An 18,242-nucleotide genomic window follows, 5' to 3' on the forward strand; every position below is an offset into this window, starting at 1 on the left:
CTGAGCTCGGGCCCGGCGCGGTGGCGCAGTGGTTAAGGTCCTCACTTTGCACGCCCGGGATCCCATATGGGCGCCGGTTCTATCCCAGCGAGTCCCGCTTCCCTTCCAGCTCCCTGCCTGTGGCCCAGGAAAGCAGTCAAGGACGGCCCAAAGCTTTGGGACCCTGCACCCGCGTGGGAGACCCAGAAGAGGCTCCTGGCTTTGGATCGGCATAGCATCAGCCGTTGCGCTCACTTGGGGAGTGAATCATCGGACGGAAGATCTTCCTCATCTTCCTCTCTGTCTCTCCTCTCTGTATATCCGCCTTTCCAATAAAAAAATAATAAAAATAAATCTTAAAAAAAAAAAACACTGAGCTCACTGAAACTTTATTTTCCTTTCACCAAGAAAAGTCTCTAAGCCTCTTTGGCAAACAGCAAACTAGAGAAGATGCGTTTCTGTGGCCAGTTATCAGTATGTTGCACTCCCTGGAGTGGCTACTTAGGAACTCCAGTCTGTTAACACACAACATGTGGAGGTTCTGCCCTGTGTTTCAAACTGTGTACCTGTGAGCTCTCTGAAGTTGTTGGAAGGGAAAAAAAAAATTTTTTTTTTTAATTTGAAAGGCAGATTTATAGAGTGAAAGAGAGAAAGATCATGTGTCCACTTGCCCCCTTGCCAAGTGGCCGCAATGGCCAGAACTGAGCCAATCTGAAGCCAGGAGCCTCCTCCAGGTCTCCCACACGGGTGTAGGGTTCCAAGACTTTGGGCCATCCTCAGCTACCTTGCCAGGCCACAAGCAGGATTCTGGAAGGGAAGTAGAACAGCCGGTGCATGGACTGGTACTCATATGGGATCCCGGCATTTGCAAGGCGAAGACTTGAGCCACTAGGCTTCCATGCCGAGCCTGAAAATAACTTGTATTTCAAAGATCTTGCTAAAAGTCATTTAAATTGGTATAAAGTACATGAGAATAATTTTATTGCATGCCTAGATTTATGCTTTTATCTGCTGTTTTAACCTGCTGTTTGCCTTGGTTAAGTGAGGGATTAGCCCTCAAACATAGCCAGTTACTCCAGGTAACATTGCATGTGTGTTATTTGAAGAGCTAACTGTGTCACTTGAAATGCTTCAGTTTTGTTTCCTTTTGGCCTGCAGTGCAATACAGAACGCTCCGAATCCTGGAGGTGGTGACCTGCAGAAAGTAGGCAAGCTCTCCCCACTTCGAGTGCAACCCAAGAAGTCTGCCTGCCGAGGCCAGCCTGCCTGCCGAGGGGCGTGTGACTCCGGGGACCCTGGCCGGCAGCCGGGCACGTTTGCCTCGCAGATTGAGAACACGCCCATCCTGTGTCCTTTCCACTTGCAGCCAGTGCCTGAGTATGTCACTTACTATGTTTGTGCACGGTCTTACCAGGGGGCTTTTCACTCAAGGAGTCCACATTGCTTCTTCTTCCTGCATCCTCTTCCATTGCCCTTGAAACTGATCCTGGTCATTGTATTTCCTATTTTAAAAGCAAAATTAAATCCAGGGTTGGTGTCTGTCATTCTCTATTTCTACTCCTTATGAAGCAGACCTTCCTTGAGATTTGTCTGTAAATGTATTTCATTTCCATGACTAATGTTGGCAGAAAATGGGATCCCATATTGGATTTTTTATTTTAGTGCTTGTCCTCCAGCTGGATGTCCCTTGTGAGTGTCAGATCAACAAGTGTTTGAGCCATCATTTGCTGCTTCCCAGGGTGCATGTCAACAGGAAGCCAGGGTAGGAAACAGAACTGTACCCTGAACCCAGGCACCCCAGTGCTGGGTGTAGGTGCCTCAAGTGGTGTCGTCCTTACCGTGCCACATGCCCTTCCCTCGCTGCTGTATGAAGCCTCTTGTTACAAGGAGCTAGCTCATGCACACTTCCTTTCTTGGAGTTCAGTATAATCTGGCTGTCAGATTGTGACAGGTTTATGGTGGTCACTGCTGCTTCCTGCTTCCACTATTGGCAGCACCTTGACTTTTGAGGTTAACGTCTTGTCTTTGGGGATTTATTCTAGGAAAGAAAGCTATATTGATCTTAAATCATTGGGTTTTTTAGTTGCCTTTTTGTAACTTGACAGTGTAACTTATTGTATATCTTCGTTTCTAAAAGTTCTATGAAGTTTCCCCTCAATTTTTACTCTAAATGATGCGGTATTATAGTCCTTGGCTGTGTGGCAGTCATAGCTCTGTTCTTTAATGCATCCATGAAATATTAGTTATAGGCTTAAACAGGAAATTGAGGGCTCACACAGGAAGAACACGGCATCTGACACTTGAAGTCAGCCTGACTTGGAGGCGAGTTGGGTGGCTGCCTAGCACTGGCATGGCACTTCCCAGCTGTTGTGCAGCGGAAAGGTGAGCCACTGTGGTGAATCCAGAAAGCAGTGTCCCCTGAATCCTAAGAAAGCTGCCCTATGAGCATGCTGCGGCTTCAGCTACTCACACCACCCTGAATTATCCAAATTGGCTTTGTTCTTTTAAAAACAAATTGACAACGGAACAGCTCTCTGGACCTTGGAAGACCTGTATAATTCAAATTATATTGATGTTCTAGTTGGTGCCTAATCTGCAGCTGGCAGGTGAAGTAAGTAACTAAATGCTGTTTGAAATGATTTTTTGGAAGTATCTATTAGGTGAAATTAGTTTCCTCCAAATGGGACCGTGTTTACTGCCTTGCCGTAAAGTATTACCTCTTAGTTTAAACAATTCACAGTGAAATGTAGTTATGATCCATGTAAAAAAAAAACTACTTAGCATTAAAAAGAACCCTCCATTTTGGGTATGATGAATAAAAGAATTTTACCAAAAACTCTTCCTAAGCCTTAAAATTTGTTCAGATAAGGCTGCTGCGTGTTGGTAGTCTGCACCCAGCTCTGAGAGCCGCTGCACAGGCGCTTACTGTTGAATGAGTGTGGCCCTCCTTTTTTATTTCAGTGGAAACCTGATCATAGCAGGTCTCCTGATAAGGCATTGTGAGTGTAGATGTGGACACTGGTGTAGGCAGTCTCCTTTCTGTGCCCATTTAGGGTGTTATTAAAAGTACAAACTTCCTTGCTGGAAACAAAATCTGAGAAATCTAGTAAATTGTTCTAAGGATTTAAAAAATATATGTATAGGTAATGTGGAGAAGAAAGAAAACTTAGAAACAAGGCTTTAAGATATATGTTTAACAACCACTCTTTTTTTTTTTTTTTTTTTTTCCAGACCTGAAACAGTGTTGAAAAATCAAGAAGTAGAATTTGGTAGAAATCGGGAGAGGCTTCAGTTTTTCAAGGTATACATGATTTAGGGAAGTTTTTGGTATTGATTTGTAAAGCATTGATAGGTACACTTCTTTGGGGCCTTTAGTGGTTTTTAGGTCTGTAAAGCTGTGTGGCAATAGAACGCTTCTTCAGATAAAGGCAGCACTGGAAACCCCAGTGGGAGAAGTGACTCGCGAGAGCTCAGAGGGCTTTGCATTTGAGGAGGCCTTCCTGCCTCCTCACCTCTGAGAATCCTTGAAACCCAGAAGGATCCATTTACCAGAACTATTTGGACATCTCTTTGATCCAATCTGGCTTTATTTTAATTACTTGGATAACAAATATGTTATGTTCAATATCTGCATATTTGTTTCTAAGGATGTACTGTAAACTGGGAACTGACTATATTGGGCACTTTGTTTTTGGTAAGATTTATTTATTTTAATTGGAAACTCAAATATACAGAGGGAGAAGGACAGAAAGATCTTCCATCTGCTGGTTCGCTCCCCAAGTAGCTGCAATGGCCGGAGCTGATCTGATCTGATCCAGTTAGATCCAAAGCCAGGAGCTTTTTCTGGTTCACACAGGTGCAGGGTCCCAAGGACTTGGGCCATCCTTAACTACTTTCCCAGGCCATAAGCAGGGAGCTGGAAGGGAGGTGGACCAGCTGGGATGTGAACCAGTGCCTATGTGGGATCCTGGTGCGTGTAAGCTGGGCTGGGCCCAGCACTTGTTGTTTCTAGGTGTCAGTGTTTATGTTTCAGTTGTGAATACAATCATATTGTAATACTAACACTTGTTTTTCTTTAAACAAAATATAGTGGAGTTCACGAGTTTTCAAAAATGTGGCCGTAATCCCTCCTGGAACTGGAATGGCTCATCAAGTAAACTTGGAGTATTTGTCAAGAGTAGTTTCTGAAGAAAAGAACCTCCTCTTCCCGGACAGTGTGGTGGGCACGGACTCTCACATAACCATGGGGAATGGTTTGGGGATTCTAGGCTGGGGTAAGTCTGTCAGAAACATAGCTTGTGGGACCAGAGCTTCTTGGGGACTCAGGTTTTCATCCATCATCGTGGCAACACCAAAAATAGAATCTTTTATTTATTTATTTTTTTTTTTAAGATTTACTTATATTTTTGCTTTGAAAGGCAGATTTACAAAGAGAAGGAGAGGCAGGGAAAGATCTTCATCCACTGGTTCACTCCTCAAATAGCTGCAGTGGCAAGAGCTGAGTTGGTCCAAAGCCAGGAGCTTCTTCTGGGTCTCCCAAGTGGGTACAGAGACCCAAGCACTTGGTCCATCCTCTGCTGCTTTTCCAGGCACATAAGCAGCTAGCTGCATTTGAAGTGGACCAGCCAGGACTCAAACTGGTGTCCTATGAGATATCAGTGCCACAAGTGGAGGCTTAATCTACTATGTCCTGGTACCAGCCCCATTCCCTTTTCTTTATTGAACTTTTCTCTCCTTTTTTGGATTTATTTATTTTTAATTTAAAAGTCAGATTTACGGAGAGAAGCAGAGACATAGAAAAGGATATTCTATCCTCTGGTTCACTCTGTGTGACCACAACGGCTGGAGTTAAGCCGATCTGAAGCCAGAAGCAGGAGCTTCTTCTGGGTCTCCCACATGGGTGTATAGTTGTTCTCAGCTGCTTTCCCAGGGCACGAGCAGGGAGATAGAAGGGAAGTGAAACAGCTGGGATACAAACCGCTGCCTATATGGGATCCTGGCGGTTGCAAGGGGAGAACTTAAGCTACTAGACTATAACACTGGGCCCTGTTGAACTTCTTGAGGTTGTTAGAGGCTAAGCTGTATTCATACTTGTGTTTTAGTACCATTTCGTGCCCAACATAATGCTCAATTAATGCTGATTAAATGTACCATGTAAATGAGGTAGTTCTTTGAGAAGGGCTAGTTTTGGTGTCTACAGCAATAACAAGTAGCAGATCTATGTATAGGATGAGCTTATGAAACACCTTGAGACAAATTGCCTGTGTGCTTTGCTGGCCTACCTGTCCTTGTTCCTTTAGGGGTTGGCGGCATTGAGACGGAAGCTGTGATGCTCGGCCTGCCCGTTTCTCTTACTTTACCAGAGGTGGTTGGATGTGAGCTGACTGGGTCGTCCAACCCCTTTGTTACATCCATTGATGTTGTTCTTGGCATTACAAAGGTAAGTTTAAGTTGTTGTATCTGTGTGACTTAGTGCACAGCAATTTCATATTTGGGATTAGAGATTTTGATTCATTCATCCCTCCTTGGGACTGTCACATTAGTGATATAATTATCATCACAGCAATAATAGCAAAGATGTGTAATAATTTGTCATTGTTCACTTAACTTGTTAATTTATTTGCTCATTAAAAGCCTGTGAGAATAGATACTGATAGAGTCAGCATTTAATCCTGAGAAAGCTGAAGTTTAAAGACTTAGCAAGGGGTCATAGGGCTGAATCGTAAGTGGTTAAACAAGATTTGTAAGCCCTGCAGGTCAGGTGCTTGAGTCTGGAGGGTTACCATCACGTCATTGCCTGTTACCTTCTGACTGCATGGAATTTAGAAATACCATATGTGATAAAAGTTTGATTGTATCTCCATTTACTGTAACATTATTGGGTAATATTTTCAAAAATGCAGATAGTAGATGTAATGGTATAAATGTTTCTATTGGCTGCTTTCATAGCTTTCATATAGATTTGAAAAATCCTGGCTGTGCTTTTAACATTTACCCGTAAATTACTTAGTGATCAATTCGTGGTCACCACTCTCAACTTCTGATTCCCACTGATTTTATTTAGTGCTTGGGTTGGGTAGGCACCTGGTTGGTAGGTTCAGTGGTTAAGGTAGTGCTTGGGGTGTCTGCATCCCTGGTGAGTCCTGGTCCTGCTTCCCATCCAGGCTGCTGCTGATGTTGAGGGTATTGGAGGAGTAAAAGAGCGATGGGCATGGTCTCTCTGCCTTTTCAGTGAAATGTAAAGAACTAATCTTTGAAGACCCTTTTAAAAAACACTAAAAATGTGCCCTGTGTAATTCCCGCGTGGAGCCTAGTGCCTCAGCATTTTTAGTAGGTTCCATCTAGAGGCTCTCGGGGTTGTCCACGGAGTGAGAGACCACTAATGCCTCCTCCTCAGCCCCTGGTGCTGCTGCTGCTTGCCTGTCTGGGGTGTGTGGCCTAGGGAAATGATTGAGTGGTCCTTCGCACCTCTGCAATGCTGGGGTGGGCCTTAGGCAGGGGTTGGCGGTTCCTTTGGGCCGGGCTCTTCCTGTACCAATCAGACAGTTTTACAGTTTAGGAAAGAAGTGTAGCTGTTCTTGGTAGTAATTAAGAAAAATTATTTTAGGGGCAGGTGTTTGAGCTACTCATTAAGATGCTGCCTGAAACACCCAGAGCTTTTATCAGAGTGCCTGGGTTTAAGGCTAACCTCCATTTTCAGTTGTAGCAGGAGGAAGCTGGTGATAGCTTATGTACGTGGGGCCGTGCTGCCCACCTGTGAGTCCTGAGTGTTTTGTTTTTGTTTATTTGAAAGAAACAGGGTCAGAGAGAGATCCTCCATCTGCTGATTGATTCCCTACCTGCCTACTGCAGCTGGGTGTAGGCTAAGCCTAGGGCAGGAGCCCAGCATTTCATCCAGATCACCCAGGAAGGGAGCAGGGACCTAAGAACTTGAACTCCAGCACCTAGGACATGGAATGTGGTTGTCCAAAGCATAAATTTAACCTGTGACAGAACCCACACCTCTCTGTCTCAGCCTTTTAAGCAAAATAAATAGAAATTTTTTAAAATTTTTGAGGGTCCGACACAGTGGCCCAGTTGGCTAATCCTTCCGTTTCAAGAGTCAGAATCCCATATTGGCACCAGTTCGTAATCTGGCTGCTATACTTCTTATCCAGCTGCCTGCTTATGACCTGGGAAAGCGGCAGAGGAGGATGGCCCAGGTACTTGGGACCCTGCACCTGCATGGGAGACCAGGAAAAACCTCCTGGTGCTCCTGGCTTCAGATCGGCGCAGCTTTGGCCATTGTGGACATTTAGGGAGTGAACCAGCAATGGAAGATCTTTCTTTCTCTCTTCTCTCTGTAAATATGCCTTCCCAGTGAAAATAATTTGTTTTTTTTTTTTTTAAAGTGCTAAGTTGAAGAAAAAATCTTTTAGAGGAGAAATTAAGTTTGAAGCCATATATTGCATTAAATCCTATCACAGTTGAACTTATCTGTGATTAATAACATTGCAAGCATTTGAGCTGGTAGCTGTAATTTGGAGCATTTTTGTGGCTGGTATATCGTTTTTATTTAACTATACAACTCATTGCCATGTTAGCATTCTGTTAAATCTGAGATGTTTTCAGTGGTGAAAGCCCTGTTTTCATTTATGTAGGGAGGAAAAGGACTGCCTGCTAAAAAAAAGCCAGAGGTATCTAAGGCGTGCCAAGTTCATAGGGGTACTGCAGTATAAACTTCGTTGGCTACTGTGTAGGGACTTATAAGAATTGCAAAACCAGTGTGAGTTGATATTTCCTATGATCAGTGGAAGACCTCACTCCTTCATTGTTGCAGATATTGATGTAAAAATTTGATTTCATACTTTCCAGGGAATCCGTGCTAATCTTTCATTGCAGTTTTGTGCATATATCTGTGTATTCCTCCTTTATTTAGCACCTCAGGCAAGCAGGAGTCTCTGGGAAGTTTGTTGAGTTTTTTGGAAGTGGAGTTTCACAGTTGTCTATTGCTGATCGAACTACAATAGCGAACATGTGTCCAGAATATGGTGCTATCCTCAGCTTCTTTCCCGTTGACAATGTGACATTAGAACATTTAGAACACACAGGTAAGAAGATATGTGACCATTGGACTAAAATGTGTCTGGCAATATTTTACAGATCACTGCCTTGGCTGTGTTGTTTAATATTCATGACCTTGTCCTATTTTGACATAGTGGCTCAGACTGCATAGGGGTTCTCTGAAGAGTGTGTCCTCAAAATCTGGTCTGCTGTGACTGCTGACAGCGATGTGAAGGGCTGACTCGCCCTACTGGCCCTCACCTCCCCGTCTCCCGTCGCTGTGCCCAGGGCGCACAGGTTGCATCTTGCTCAATCAGCCTCTTGCACATTCACAGCTGTCCTCTCTGTACCAGGGGCAAAGCAGCCCTGAAGCCTGCAGTGAGTGCCCTTTCTAGATAGCAAGTTTGAAAAGTAGTCAGGGTTGCAAGTATTTTTTAAAATATTTATTTATTTATTATTGGAAAGTCAGACATACCAAGAAAAGGAAAGACAGGAATATCTTTTGTCTGTTGGTTCACTTCTCAAGTAACCAGAACGGCTAGAACTGAGCTGATCTAAAGCCAGGAGCTTAGAGCCTCTTCCGGGTCTCCCACATGGGTGCAGGGTCCCAAGGCTTTGGGCCATCCTCTGCAGCTTTCCCAGGCCACAAGCAGGGAGCTGGATGGGAAGTGAAGCAGCTGCGATGAGAACCCGTGCCCATATGGGATCCTGACAAGTACAAGGCTTTAGCTGCTAGGCTATCGCACCAGTATTTTTATAATCTAATTAGGATCTTTGCTGTTAATACTGACTCTTTAAGCTTTATTTATCTTTTTAAAGATATATTTTTTTATTTCTTTGTAGGGGTGACAGAGGCAGAGATAGAAAGATCTTGCATTTTTTCTCTCCAAAGTGACTGCAACACTTATGACTGGGATAGGCAGAAGCTGGGATCCCTCTAGGTTCCCAGAGGGGGCAGGGATCCAAAGTTTGCACCATCTCTGCTGCATCCTAGGGACATCAGCAAGGAACAGGATCTGAAGCCTAGCAACGAGGCCTGGAGCCACACTCCAGTATGTGATCCCATGTCACAGGTAGCTGCCCTATCCACAAAGCTGGCCCTGTTTTAGTTATTGGAAGGGCAGAGAAAACACCCATCTACTGATTCACTCCCTAGTGACTGCAATGACCGGGGCTGGGTCAGGCCAAGGCCGGGGCGTGGAGCTGCATCTGGATTTCCCACGTCGGTGACAGGGGTCCTAGTATTTGGACCATTCTCTGCTGCATTCCCAGATGTGTTATCAGAAAACTATGGGATGGGCGCCGGTTCTATCCTGGCAGCCCTGCTTCCCATCCAGCTCCCTGCCTGTGGCCCGGGAAAGCAGTTGAGGACGGCCCAAAGCTTTGGGACCCTGCACCCGCGTGGGAGACCCAGAAGAGGCTCCTGGCTTCGGATCGGCATAGTATCGACCATTGCGCTCACTTGGGGAGTGAATTATCGGACGGAAGATCTTCCTCTCTGTCTCTCCTCTCTGTATATCTGCCTTTCCAATAAAAATAAAAAAAATAAATCTTTTTAAAAAAAAGAAAACTGTATGGGAAATGGAGTAGCTGCATCTCAAAACTGCCATCCCCATGGGACGTCAGTATCACTGCAGCAGCTTAGCCTGTCTTGGCCCCTGTTGATTGTTTCATTTAAAATTGACAGTAACTGTGAAGCCGGAAGGTATTGGTATCGTATAAGGCCACTGTTCTTTAATCTCTTTTTTCCTCTACCCATCATTATGTGAGGAGGTTAGTGCTAGGCTATTCATCTTAGATATAATTGGGGAATGTATTCCATACTCTTCAGCTTGGGTGCAGATTAAGATAAATTAGTGAGACACAAAATGGATGACAGTATGGAAACTGGGTGGGGTGTTCTCATCAAATTGGAAACTTCATTGTGTCTGGACTTTGGTTGCCAAGGGATTCAGGGGAGAAATGGTTAGAGGCACTTTATTATTTAGGCATCAGTTTGATTATTAGTGATCTGCTACTATGTTAGAAAGTTTCCTAAAGCTTAGTGGCTTAAAACAGCAGTGATCCCACACAGCCTCCTGGTTTCAGTGGTCAGTCAGTCAGACAGAGCAGTGGGGACATCTTCTACTTCATGGCCTCTTGAGTCTCAGCTTTGAAGATCTGATAGTGAGGGCCTGGAATCTTGTTCACTTGTTCATTTCACAGGTCACTGTGAGCTGGGACTCAGAGCCAACAACCACACACTTGCACATGGTGTCACTCCGAGGTCTGGCCTTCTCACCTGAGGGGTGTGAAACAGATGAGCTACGCCCATTGCTGCATTTCAGAATTCCTTAACAGATGCTGTTGCTCTTGTTCATCCTTTAGGTTTTGACAAAGCCAAACTCAAGTCAATGGAATCATACCTTAAAGCTGTGAAATTGTTTAGAACTGACCAGGATGCTGGAGGACCTGACTACTCCCAGGTATGGACAGATCATCCACCTACTGCTAAGTAAGGAAACCCATTCTGCTTTGAGTCCCAGCTTTCTGACTTGCTAGCTGTCTTAACCTGGGGTAATTTATTTACTCTTTCCGCTTCAGTTTCCTCATCTCTAAAATATGATCATCCCTGCAACTTAGGGTTCTTAGACTGAATACAAATTCACAGAATTGTCACAGGCATAAAATAAGTTAATAAGTGGTAATTGTTTTTTAAAAGCTTTTGTGACTCAGTACTTTGATTTTGTTCATTGATTTTACCTAGGTTTCTGTTACAATGAATTTGGTAACACATATTCTGGTCTCTCTTGGTATTTTTGAAAAGGTTGGTTATATTTGAAAGGCAAAATTACAGAGAGGAGGTAATTCTTTTGTTGTTTTGTGTTTGAGATTTATTCATTAGTTTGAAAGGCTGAGTTACAGTGACTGGCTGTTCCTCCTGGCTTTCCATGTGGGTATAGAGGCCCAAGCACTTTGGCCACCCTCACTGCTTTCCCAAGCACATTTGCAGGTTTGAGCAACTGGTACTCGGAATGCCAGTGCTGCAGCTGGAATCTTAAGCTACTTTGCTACGCACTGACCCCAAGAATATGATTTCTTCTCTTTAAAAAAATATATATTTATTATATTACTATTTATTGGAAAGGCAGATACACAGAGAAAAGGAGAGAGAAAAATCTTGCACCTGCTGGTTCACTTCACAACAGCTGGAATCTGAAGCCAGGAGCTTCTTCTGGGTCTCCTATGTGAATGCAGGGTCCCAAGGCTTTGGGCTGTCCTCCACTGCTTTCCCAGGCCACAAACAGCTGGAAGGGAAGTGGAGCAGCTGGAATATGAACCAGCACTCATATGGAATCCCAGTGCCTGCAAGACAAGGATTTAATCACTAAGCTATCATGCCAGGCCCAGTATATGATTTCTTAACAAAGAATAAAAGCCTAGGCAGCGAGACCATCTGGGACCTTCCTCTGCTGTGAGGCTGTAGCACCCTCTGTTGATCAGGCTTCTCGGGAGAAAAACTTGATATTAATTTCCTCAGTCAGCAGAGCCAGCCAAGGGGGCGTTTGGAGCTCAGACAGTGACTTGGTTGTTGGTGCTGGCATCTGTGCTGTCAGCAGGCAGTGTTACAACAAGTTTATATGGAGAGGACATGGGATCCATATGTTTTTTACAGCTAAATCAGTTAGTGTTGTGGTAGTTTGATTGCCTACTGTTTGGCTAACCTTGCCGCCAGGAAATGTTTATAAATTTCACAAATTTAAATGGATTGCTTTTTAGATTTTTATCTCTGTGGGTTGTGTTTTACTATTAAATCAATTCAGTGTTAAGAAATGTGCATGCACTGATTCTCTAGAAAGTAATACTAGAATTGGAATCTGTGCTTTAGGAATTGTAATTCTTTCTCTTCATTGTTTCCCAGGTCATCCAGATCAACCTGAATTCAATAGTTGCGTCTGTCAGTGGTCCAAAAAGGCCTCAGGATAGAGTTGCTGTGGCAGACATGAAAAGTGACTTCCAGGCTTGCTTAAATGAAAAGGTCAGTTACTTTTGCTGTCACCTGCCTGTGTGCTCAATAGTAAAGAACCGGCAAAGTTTCATGTTCACCCAGTGCCCAGCTATATGTTTATATAGAATTGCGCACATCAGCAGCCTCCCATTTACTCCTTCCATCTAACATGCAAGTCAGTTTTGATCCCACTATTGGGAGCAGAGTTGATTATGCCCATTTAAATTCAAACTTAAGTTAATTAAATACAGCTTAAAGTTGAATTTGTCACAATAGCCTCCTTTGGATAAGCTGGATAAGCTATATACATATTCAGTATTTGTGGGAAAATACAGTTAAAAGTTTAGGTGTATTTAAGACTTTGTGTGGTTTTTTCATAATGCACATTTCACAAGCATCTTGTGAAAGAAGAATTTTTGCACCAAAACAAGCTTGTACTTTGAATTCTGCTTTTTTGCGCATTTGTTTAGCACAGATAGAGCATGCTTATGTCATCACTGAGCTTTGCTCTGCACTTCGCGACCTCTCAGGCCTGGAGAAATCCACCACTCTGTAACTGTTCTAACAAAATCTGGGAAAATGGAGTAAAGACAAGTGGCTTGAGTTTGTGGGCTTGTATATTCTGAGAATCACGGCTTCCATCTGATAGCTAGTAATAGGCTTTCTTTGTAGAGCTTTTTAATGATTTCCTGACTTTTTGTTTGGAAAATGTGTGCCCGTGACCTCATGTCAGCAGTTCACCAATTTACAGTCAAGCCTGTTGGTTCTTGACTCACATACTTTGGAACATTTTGGAAAGTAGCTTCTGGACATTTTTTAACTAAGTGAAGGCTGGCACCATTTCTTGCGCTCAGGTGTAAACATGGTACAACAGCCAAATAAATTCTGGATGTTGGTTAGCTGGCTGGATTCCCTCCCTAGATGACGTCTTGCTTGTGAGCACACCGGACCTCCTATTGTGACAGTTGCCAGCGCAACTAAAGTGAAGCCCCATCAGCCTCCCTCACACATCGTCAGAACTCTTGTCAAATCACCTGGCATTGAGTCTGCCAAGTTTGCTGCTAGTGTCCTTTTTCTACATACCCATAATCGTTAGTTTTTATTTATGTGCAAATTTGCATAGGTTGGATTTAAAGGCTTCCAAATAGCAGCTGAAAGACAGAAGGATACTGTCTCTCTCCATTATGAAGGAAGTGAATATGAATTATCTCACGGGTCCGTGGTCATTGCCGCAGTGATTAGCTGCACCAATAATTGCAACCCTTCTGTCATGCTCACTGCAGGTAGGTGGTACTTGGCTGATTTTATCTCTCCTTTTTTTTTTATTGAGGATGTATATTTCATTTATTTGTTTGGCAGTGTAACAGAAAGGGAGAGACAGATAATTCATTGACCACAGTAACTGGAGAACCAGGAGCCCAGGCCTCCATCCAGGTCTCCCACATGGGTGGAGGGGACCCATGAGTACTTGATGCATCTTCCTCTGCTTTCTCAGCATGCTAGTAGAGACATGGATTGGAAGCAGAGCAGCTGGGACTTGAGCCCATGCCACAGTATGGGATGCGAGCATTGAAGGAGGTTGCTTAACTTCCTAAGCCACAGTACTGGCCCCTCCTGTTTTTATTATGTTTGCTTTGCTTTTTATATTGTACCTGAATCATTGTCTGTGTTTGATTTTGAGAGACTTTCTAAGGAATCTTACCAGATTATAAAGATTGTTGATAAGGGTTGTAAATGAAATCAAATTATATAAACATTGGAGAAATTTGTTAATGATATAAACCATTAGTAAATGTTAAATTGTCCCGCGTTATGATTGTAGCATATAAAAATGGTTCAGATAATGACATCAGTTACAGAGATCTTCAGAAAGTTTGCGGAAAACGCGAGAAAGTTTCTCTTTGTGCCAGAGAAAACCTCTTCCATCTTCCATGATTTTTCTGTGTTCCCTTTCTCCATGCACATTTTTCTGTTTTCTTGATGCCATGGTTTTGTCCTGTACCTTAATAACTTACAACATGGGGGCTTCTGTATCTGCTGCAGTTTTGAAATTTGTTTTGAAGGATGCAGACTGATAGAATAAAACATGAACAAAATGATGGTAGTAAATGTATGATGTGGAGTCTCACTCTACTCTGAGCTAATCTGTTAAAGACTCCCTTGCTTGCTTCCTGCTGTAATGTGAATGAAAGAGGGAGCGGTGTGCCGGCCTCACGTGTCATTGCTTGTTGACTGTACAGGTCTTTTGGCTAAAAAGGCTGTTGAAGCTGGTCTTCGAGTTAAACCTTACATAAGAACAAGCTTGTCTCCGGGCAGTGGGATGGTTACACATTACCTCAGTTCAAGTGGCGTGTTACCATATCTCAGTAGGCTTGGGTAAGTAGCAGTCACCACTGTGGGTACTGGTGTTGGAACTCAGCAGGTGCTGGAGCAGCCACCTCTTACTTACAGCCTTTCATGTAAAAGGAGAAGGCAGAACATGCGTGCTGTAGTTGTTGCTCAGCCAGCACTGATCAGACGTATCTGTTGAACGAGAGATTGTGTGTTGGGTGCTGCAAGGTGGGAGGCCTAATATCTCCCTTCAGGAGCTTAACAAGTGAACACACACTACTGCAACTGCTGTAGTAGTGATGTAGTACTTTTTTTTTTTTTAATTTAAGGTTTATTTGAAAGGTGGAGTTACACAGAAAGGGTGAGACAGGGAGAGAAAGAGATGTTCTATTTGCTGGTTCACTCCCTAGATGGCAGAAATGGCTGGGCTGGACACAGTGAAACAGGTGAAGGGTGGGTTATGTGTGCTGGGAGATTTCTTTGCAGGTGTAGAAGTGAGAGCTTAAGCTTGTACTTTTCTTTACAAACTGATATGCTATCCAATCACGTTTGTTTTCTGAAATACAGGTTTGAAATAGTTGGCTATGGATGTTCAACATGTGTGGGGAACACAGCACCCTTATCAGAAGCTGTTCTAAGTGCAGTAAGACAGGTAAGATGTATTGATTGGTGAGATTTAGCAGTGGGTTTTCTTCACTACATTCTCTTATTGAAGCCTAGAAAATACATGCTGTTACATTTAATTCTGTAGTCTTTGTACCTCGGAGGAAGAACCAGTGAGAATGACAGTGATTCAGCACATCATTTCTAGAGCTTAGAAATGCTTTTTTAATAATGGCATGGTTACTTACCCTGAAGGATTGATAATTGTGTGCCTGAACTTCATTGCTGGGTTGTTTCATTGTCTTGCCTTCAATGCTGTGATGTTTGAGATTGCGTTTGTGTGATGATGCAGATTTGTTCCATTATTTGAATATATTTATATGTATATGTTTGTTTTGTCTTTTTTTTTTCAGGGTGATTTGGTTACTTGTGGAATTTTATCTGGAAACAAAAATTTTGAAGGTCGTCTTTGTGATTGTGTTCGTGCCAATTATCTTGCCTCTCCGCCCTTAGTGGTGGCTTACGCCATAGCGGGCACAGTGAATATAGATTTCCTGACGGAGCCTTTAGGTATCTTTCCTATTATATGTATATATCTGTACATACCTTTTTTCATAAAAATTATAGCATTTTTGAAATGCTTCTTGGACCACCATCCACTTTATAATTTATTTTAGAAAAAAAAATTTTGTGGTAGGTATTACATAGTAATTTCTGTATTTATAAGAATAATTTTTTAATGTAATAATTCTTTCAACTGCTTAAACGGCCTGTTGAATGATTTACTTGATTTCTTTTTTGTTTTTGTTTTTATTGTTACTATATTTTAACAGTCTTTACATAGCTAATTAGGGTAAAAAAGTTCAAGGGCTGCAGGAGAGTGAATAAGATTTACTTGATTTCTATGCTGTGTCTTTAAAAAGGTATGAACAGTGTGAGGGGTTGTTTTTCACAGTGACTATGTTAAACTCTTTCCATCAGGGACTGACCCCACTGGCAAGAATGTTTACCTGTGTGATATTTGGCCTACTCGAGAAGAAGTGCATCAGATTGAGGAAGGACATGTTATTTCAACCATGTTCAAAACACTAAAGGAAAAGATGGAGGTAAGGGACACGTTTGTTTCATGAATAGTGTTCTTTTCTGCAACTTGCTTTCTGAATATAGTAAAAATGATACTGCTTATAGTCCCTGGTTTTTGCAGTAGTCATTTTACATCTGGAATCACTGATTATAAAGAAAAAAATCAGCTTGGAGTTTTAGAATTTGTTTGTTTACTGAAACTGTATGGCATCTATGTAATACTTAGTACTGCGTAAGTTCAGTCCAGCGTCTGGCAGCCTGAATGCAGGTGCGCTTCACAGAAATGGTCCTTGCTTCTCCGTGCATTCAGCTGCTTCAGAAAGATGCCCGGGAGCCTCCTGGGAAACATTGGGAGTCCCTGTGTGATGGCTCAGGTCAGTGGGCTCCAGGCTACAGCCCCAGACTCACGAGTCCTGCTGTTAGGGACATTTGGAGAGTGCTCCAGTAGATGCCAGATCTCTCGATCCTTCTGCCTTTCAAGTAACTTTTTTTTTAAATTGCACTCTAACCGGTTCCCTAGCCATTTAAACTTATTTTCAGAGACTTTTACAAGTATCGATTGATTGATTTGAAATGCGGAGAGAAACAACCCCCCTCTGTTGGTTCTCTCCACATGCCTTAGAGCAGCTAGAGCTGCGGCTTCGTCCAGTCCTGCCGTGTGGGTGACAGGGCTCCAGCTACCAAACGGCCATCTGTTGCCTCCCAGAGTGCTCCTTAGTAGGAGCCAGGCCCGCACCCAGGCACTTCAGGTGGGCCTCCGGTCTGCCAGATGACCTCTTCACCATCATGCTAAATGCCTCCTCTCCAGAAATGGTTTCATTTCTTTGTTTGCTTTGGTTTTTTAAGAGTGATTGATTGACTGCTTTGAAAGAGTTTCACAAAGTGAGGAGGAAAGAGAGATCATCATCTGGTTCATTCCCCAAGTGGTTAAATAGCCAGGGCTCAGTCAGGCCTAAGCCAGAAGCCTCATCCTCATCTCCCACATAGGTGGCAAGGGCCCATGCACTTGGCCCATCTTCAGCTGCTTTTGCTAGGCCATTAGTAGAGAGCTGGATTGAAGATGGAGCAACTGAGACACAAGCCAATGCCCGTAAAGGAAGCTGGAGTCACAAGCAGTAACTTTACTTCCTATGCCATAGTGCTGATACCCAGGAATGTTTTTGTATATGTACATAAATGCAGTTTTTGGTTTTGATATAGACATCTTAAATACCTTCTGATTGCTTTTGTCTTTCTTTTACCTATCATCACAGATTGGAAATAAACGATGGAATTCCCTAGAAGCGCCTGAGTCAGTTTTGTTTCCATGGGACTTAAAGTCCACTTATATCAGATGCCCTACATTTTTTGATAAGCTTGTGAGTACTGTTTTGCTCTTTAAAGAATGTTGTTATAAGCCCAAAGTCCTTGTGAAGAGCTCAGTGCCTTGGACTTGTACCTTTTAGACCAAAGAGCCAGTTGCACTGCAGCCCATTGAGAACGCCCACGTCTTGCTGCACCTGGGGGATGCGGTCACCACCGATCACATCTCGCCTGCGGGGAGCATCGCTCGGAGTAGTGCTGCCGCCAAGTACTTGACACATAGAGGGTAGGTCCCGCAGCTCTGGTGGGTTGCTGTCTTGCTGGTAAAGAAGCTTCTCCTGGTCCTGTCCCCTGTCTGGTGGTCATGTGCTTGTAGCAGGAACACGGAGGAGCATCTCCTGCAATGGGCTCTGCCTGTCACTGTAGGAATCAGAAATGCTGCTTTAGATGGAGACCTGAGAGTGTTAACAGCCCATTGGAAAACAGCCAGCTTCCTTTTATAGGAATGCAGTGAGGGGGATTATATAGGTTATAACATGTGCTTAATACGAGGCTAGTGAATTACTGCTTAACAGTCTGCATTTAACAATAAACACAAATGTAAGGGGCTTTTTGTGTAGGAGATTAGAAACCCAACGTGCTGGAGACTTAAATTTCCCCATGATTAATCAATGTAGAGTTGCTCTGTTATTGAAGAATTGTTTTGACACCAGAAACAAAGTTTTGTTAAAAAGCAGAAATCTCAGCGCTAATACCTGACTAACTATTAAATGCTTATTGATTAATGCTTTTTAAGCCTGAGCAATTCAGATGGCAAATTTGTCATTGAAATATCTTGTCAGGGCTATGTGACTTGAATTGACAAGAAATAATATTGCATAACTTTTATCAGAGTGGTAAGAAATAAAATAAA

The 18,242-nt window shown here is 43.1% G+C and overlaps 1 protein-coding gene across 1 annotated transcript in view; it reads left to right on the plus strand.

Moving 5' to 3' along the window:
• The window catches only part of IREB2 (iron responsive element binding protein 2), a 46,631-nt gene that overhangs the window by 19,830 nt on the left and 8,559 nt on the right, over nucleotides 1-18,242 (plus strand). The window contains exons 5-18 of the mRNA XM_040968335.1: nucleotides 1,138-1,356; nucleotides 3,211-3,280; nucleotides 4,070-4,253; nucleotides 5,280-5,419; nucleotides 7,898-8,069; nucleotides 10,390-10,487; nucleotides 11,924-12,040; nucleotides 13,134-13,293; nucleotides 14,251-14,386; nucleotides 14,909-14,993; nucleotides 15,358-15,514; nucleotides 15,926-16,050; nucleotides 17,281-17,385; nucleotides 17,473-17,615. Coding sequence (XP_040824269.1) covers nucleotides 1,138-1,356; nucleotides 3,211-3,280; nucleotides 4,070-4,253; nucleotides 5,280-5,419; nucleotides 7,898-8,069; nucleotides 10,390-10,487; nucleotides 11,924-12,040; nucleotides 13,134-13,293; nucleotides 14,251-14,386; nucleotides 14,909-14,993; nucleotides 15,358-15,514; nucleotides 15,926-16,050; nucleotides 17,281-17,385; nucleotides 17,473-17,615 — 1,911 coding nt within the window. The remainder of the gene's footprint in view (nucleotides 1-1,137; nucleotides 1,357-3,210; nucleotides 3,281-4,069; nucleotides 4,254-5,279; nucleotides 5,420-7,897; nucleotides 8,070-10,389; nucleotides 10,488-11,923; nucleotides 12,041-13,133; nucleotides 13,294-14,250; nucleotides 14,387-14,908; nucleotides 14,994-15,357; nucleotides 15,515-15,925; nucleotides 16,051-17,280; nucleotides 17,386-17,472; nucleotides 17,616-18,242) is intronic.

Source organism: Ochotona curzoniae, unplaced genomic scaffold, assembly GCF_017591425.1.
Source record: "Ochotona curzoniae isolate NIBS_2020 unplaced genomic scaffold, NIBS_Ocur_1.0 scaffold_4701, whole genome shotgun sequence".
Taxonomy (NCBI): Eukaryota; Metazoa; Chordata; class Mammalia; order Lagomorpha; family Ochotonidae; genus Ochotona; species Ochotona curzoniae.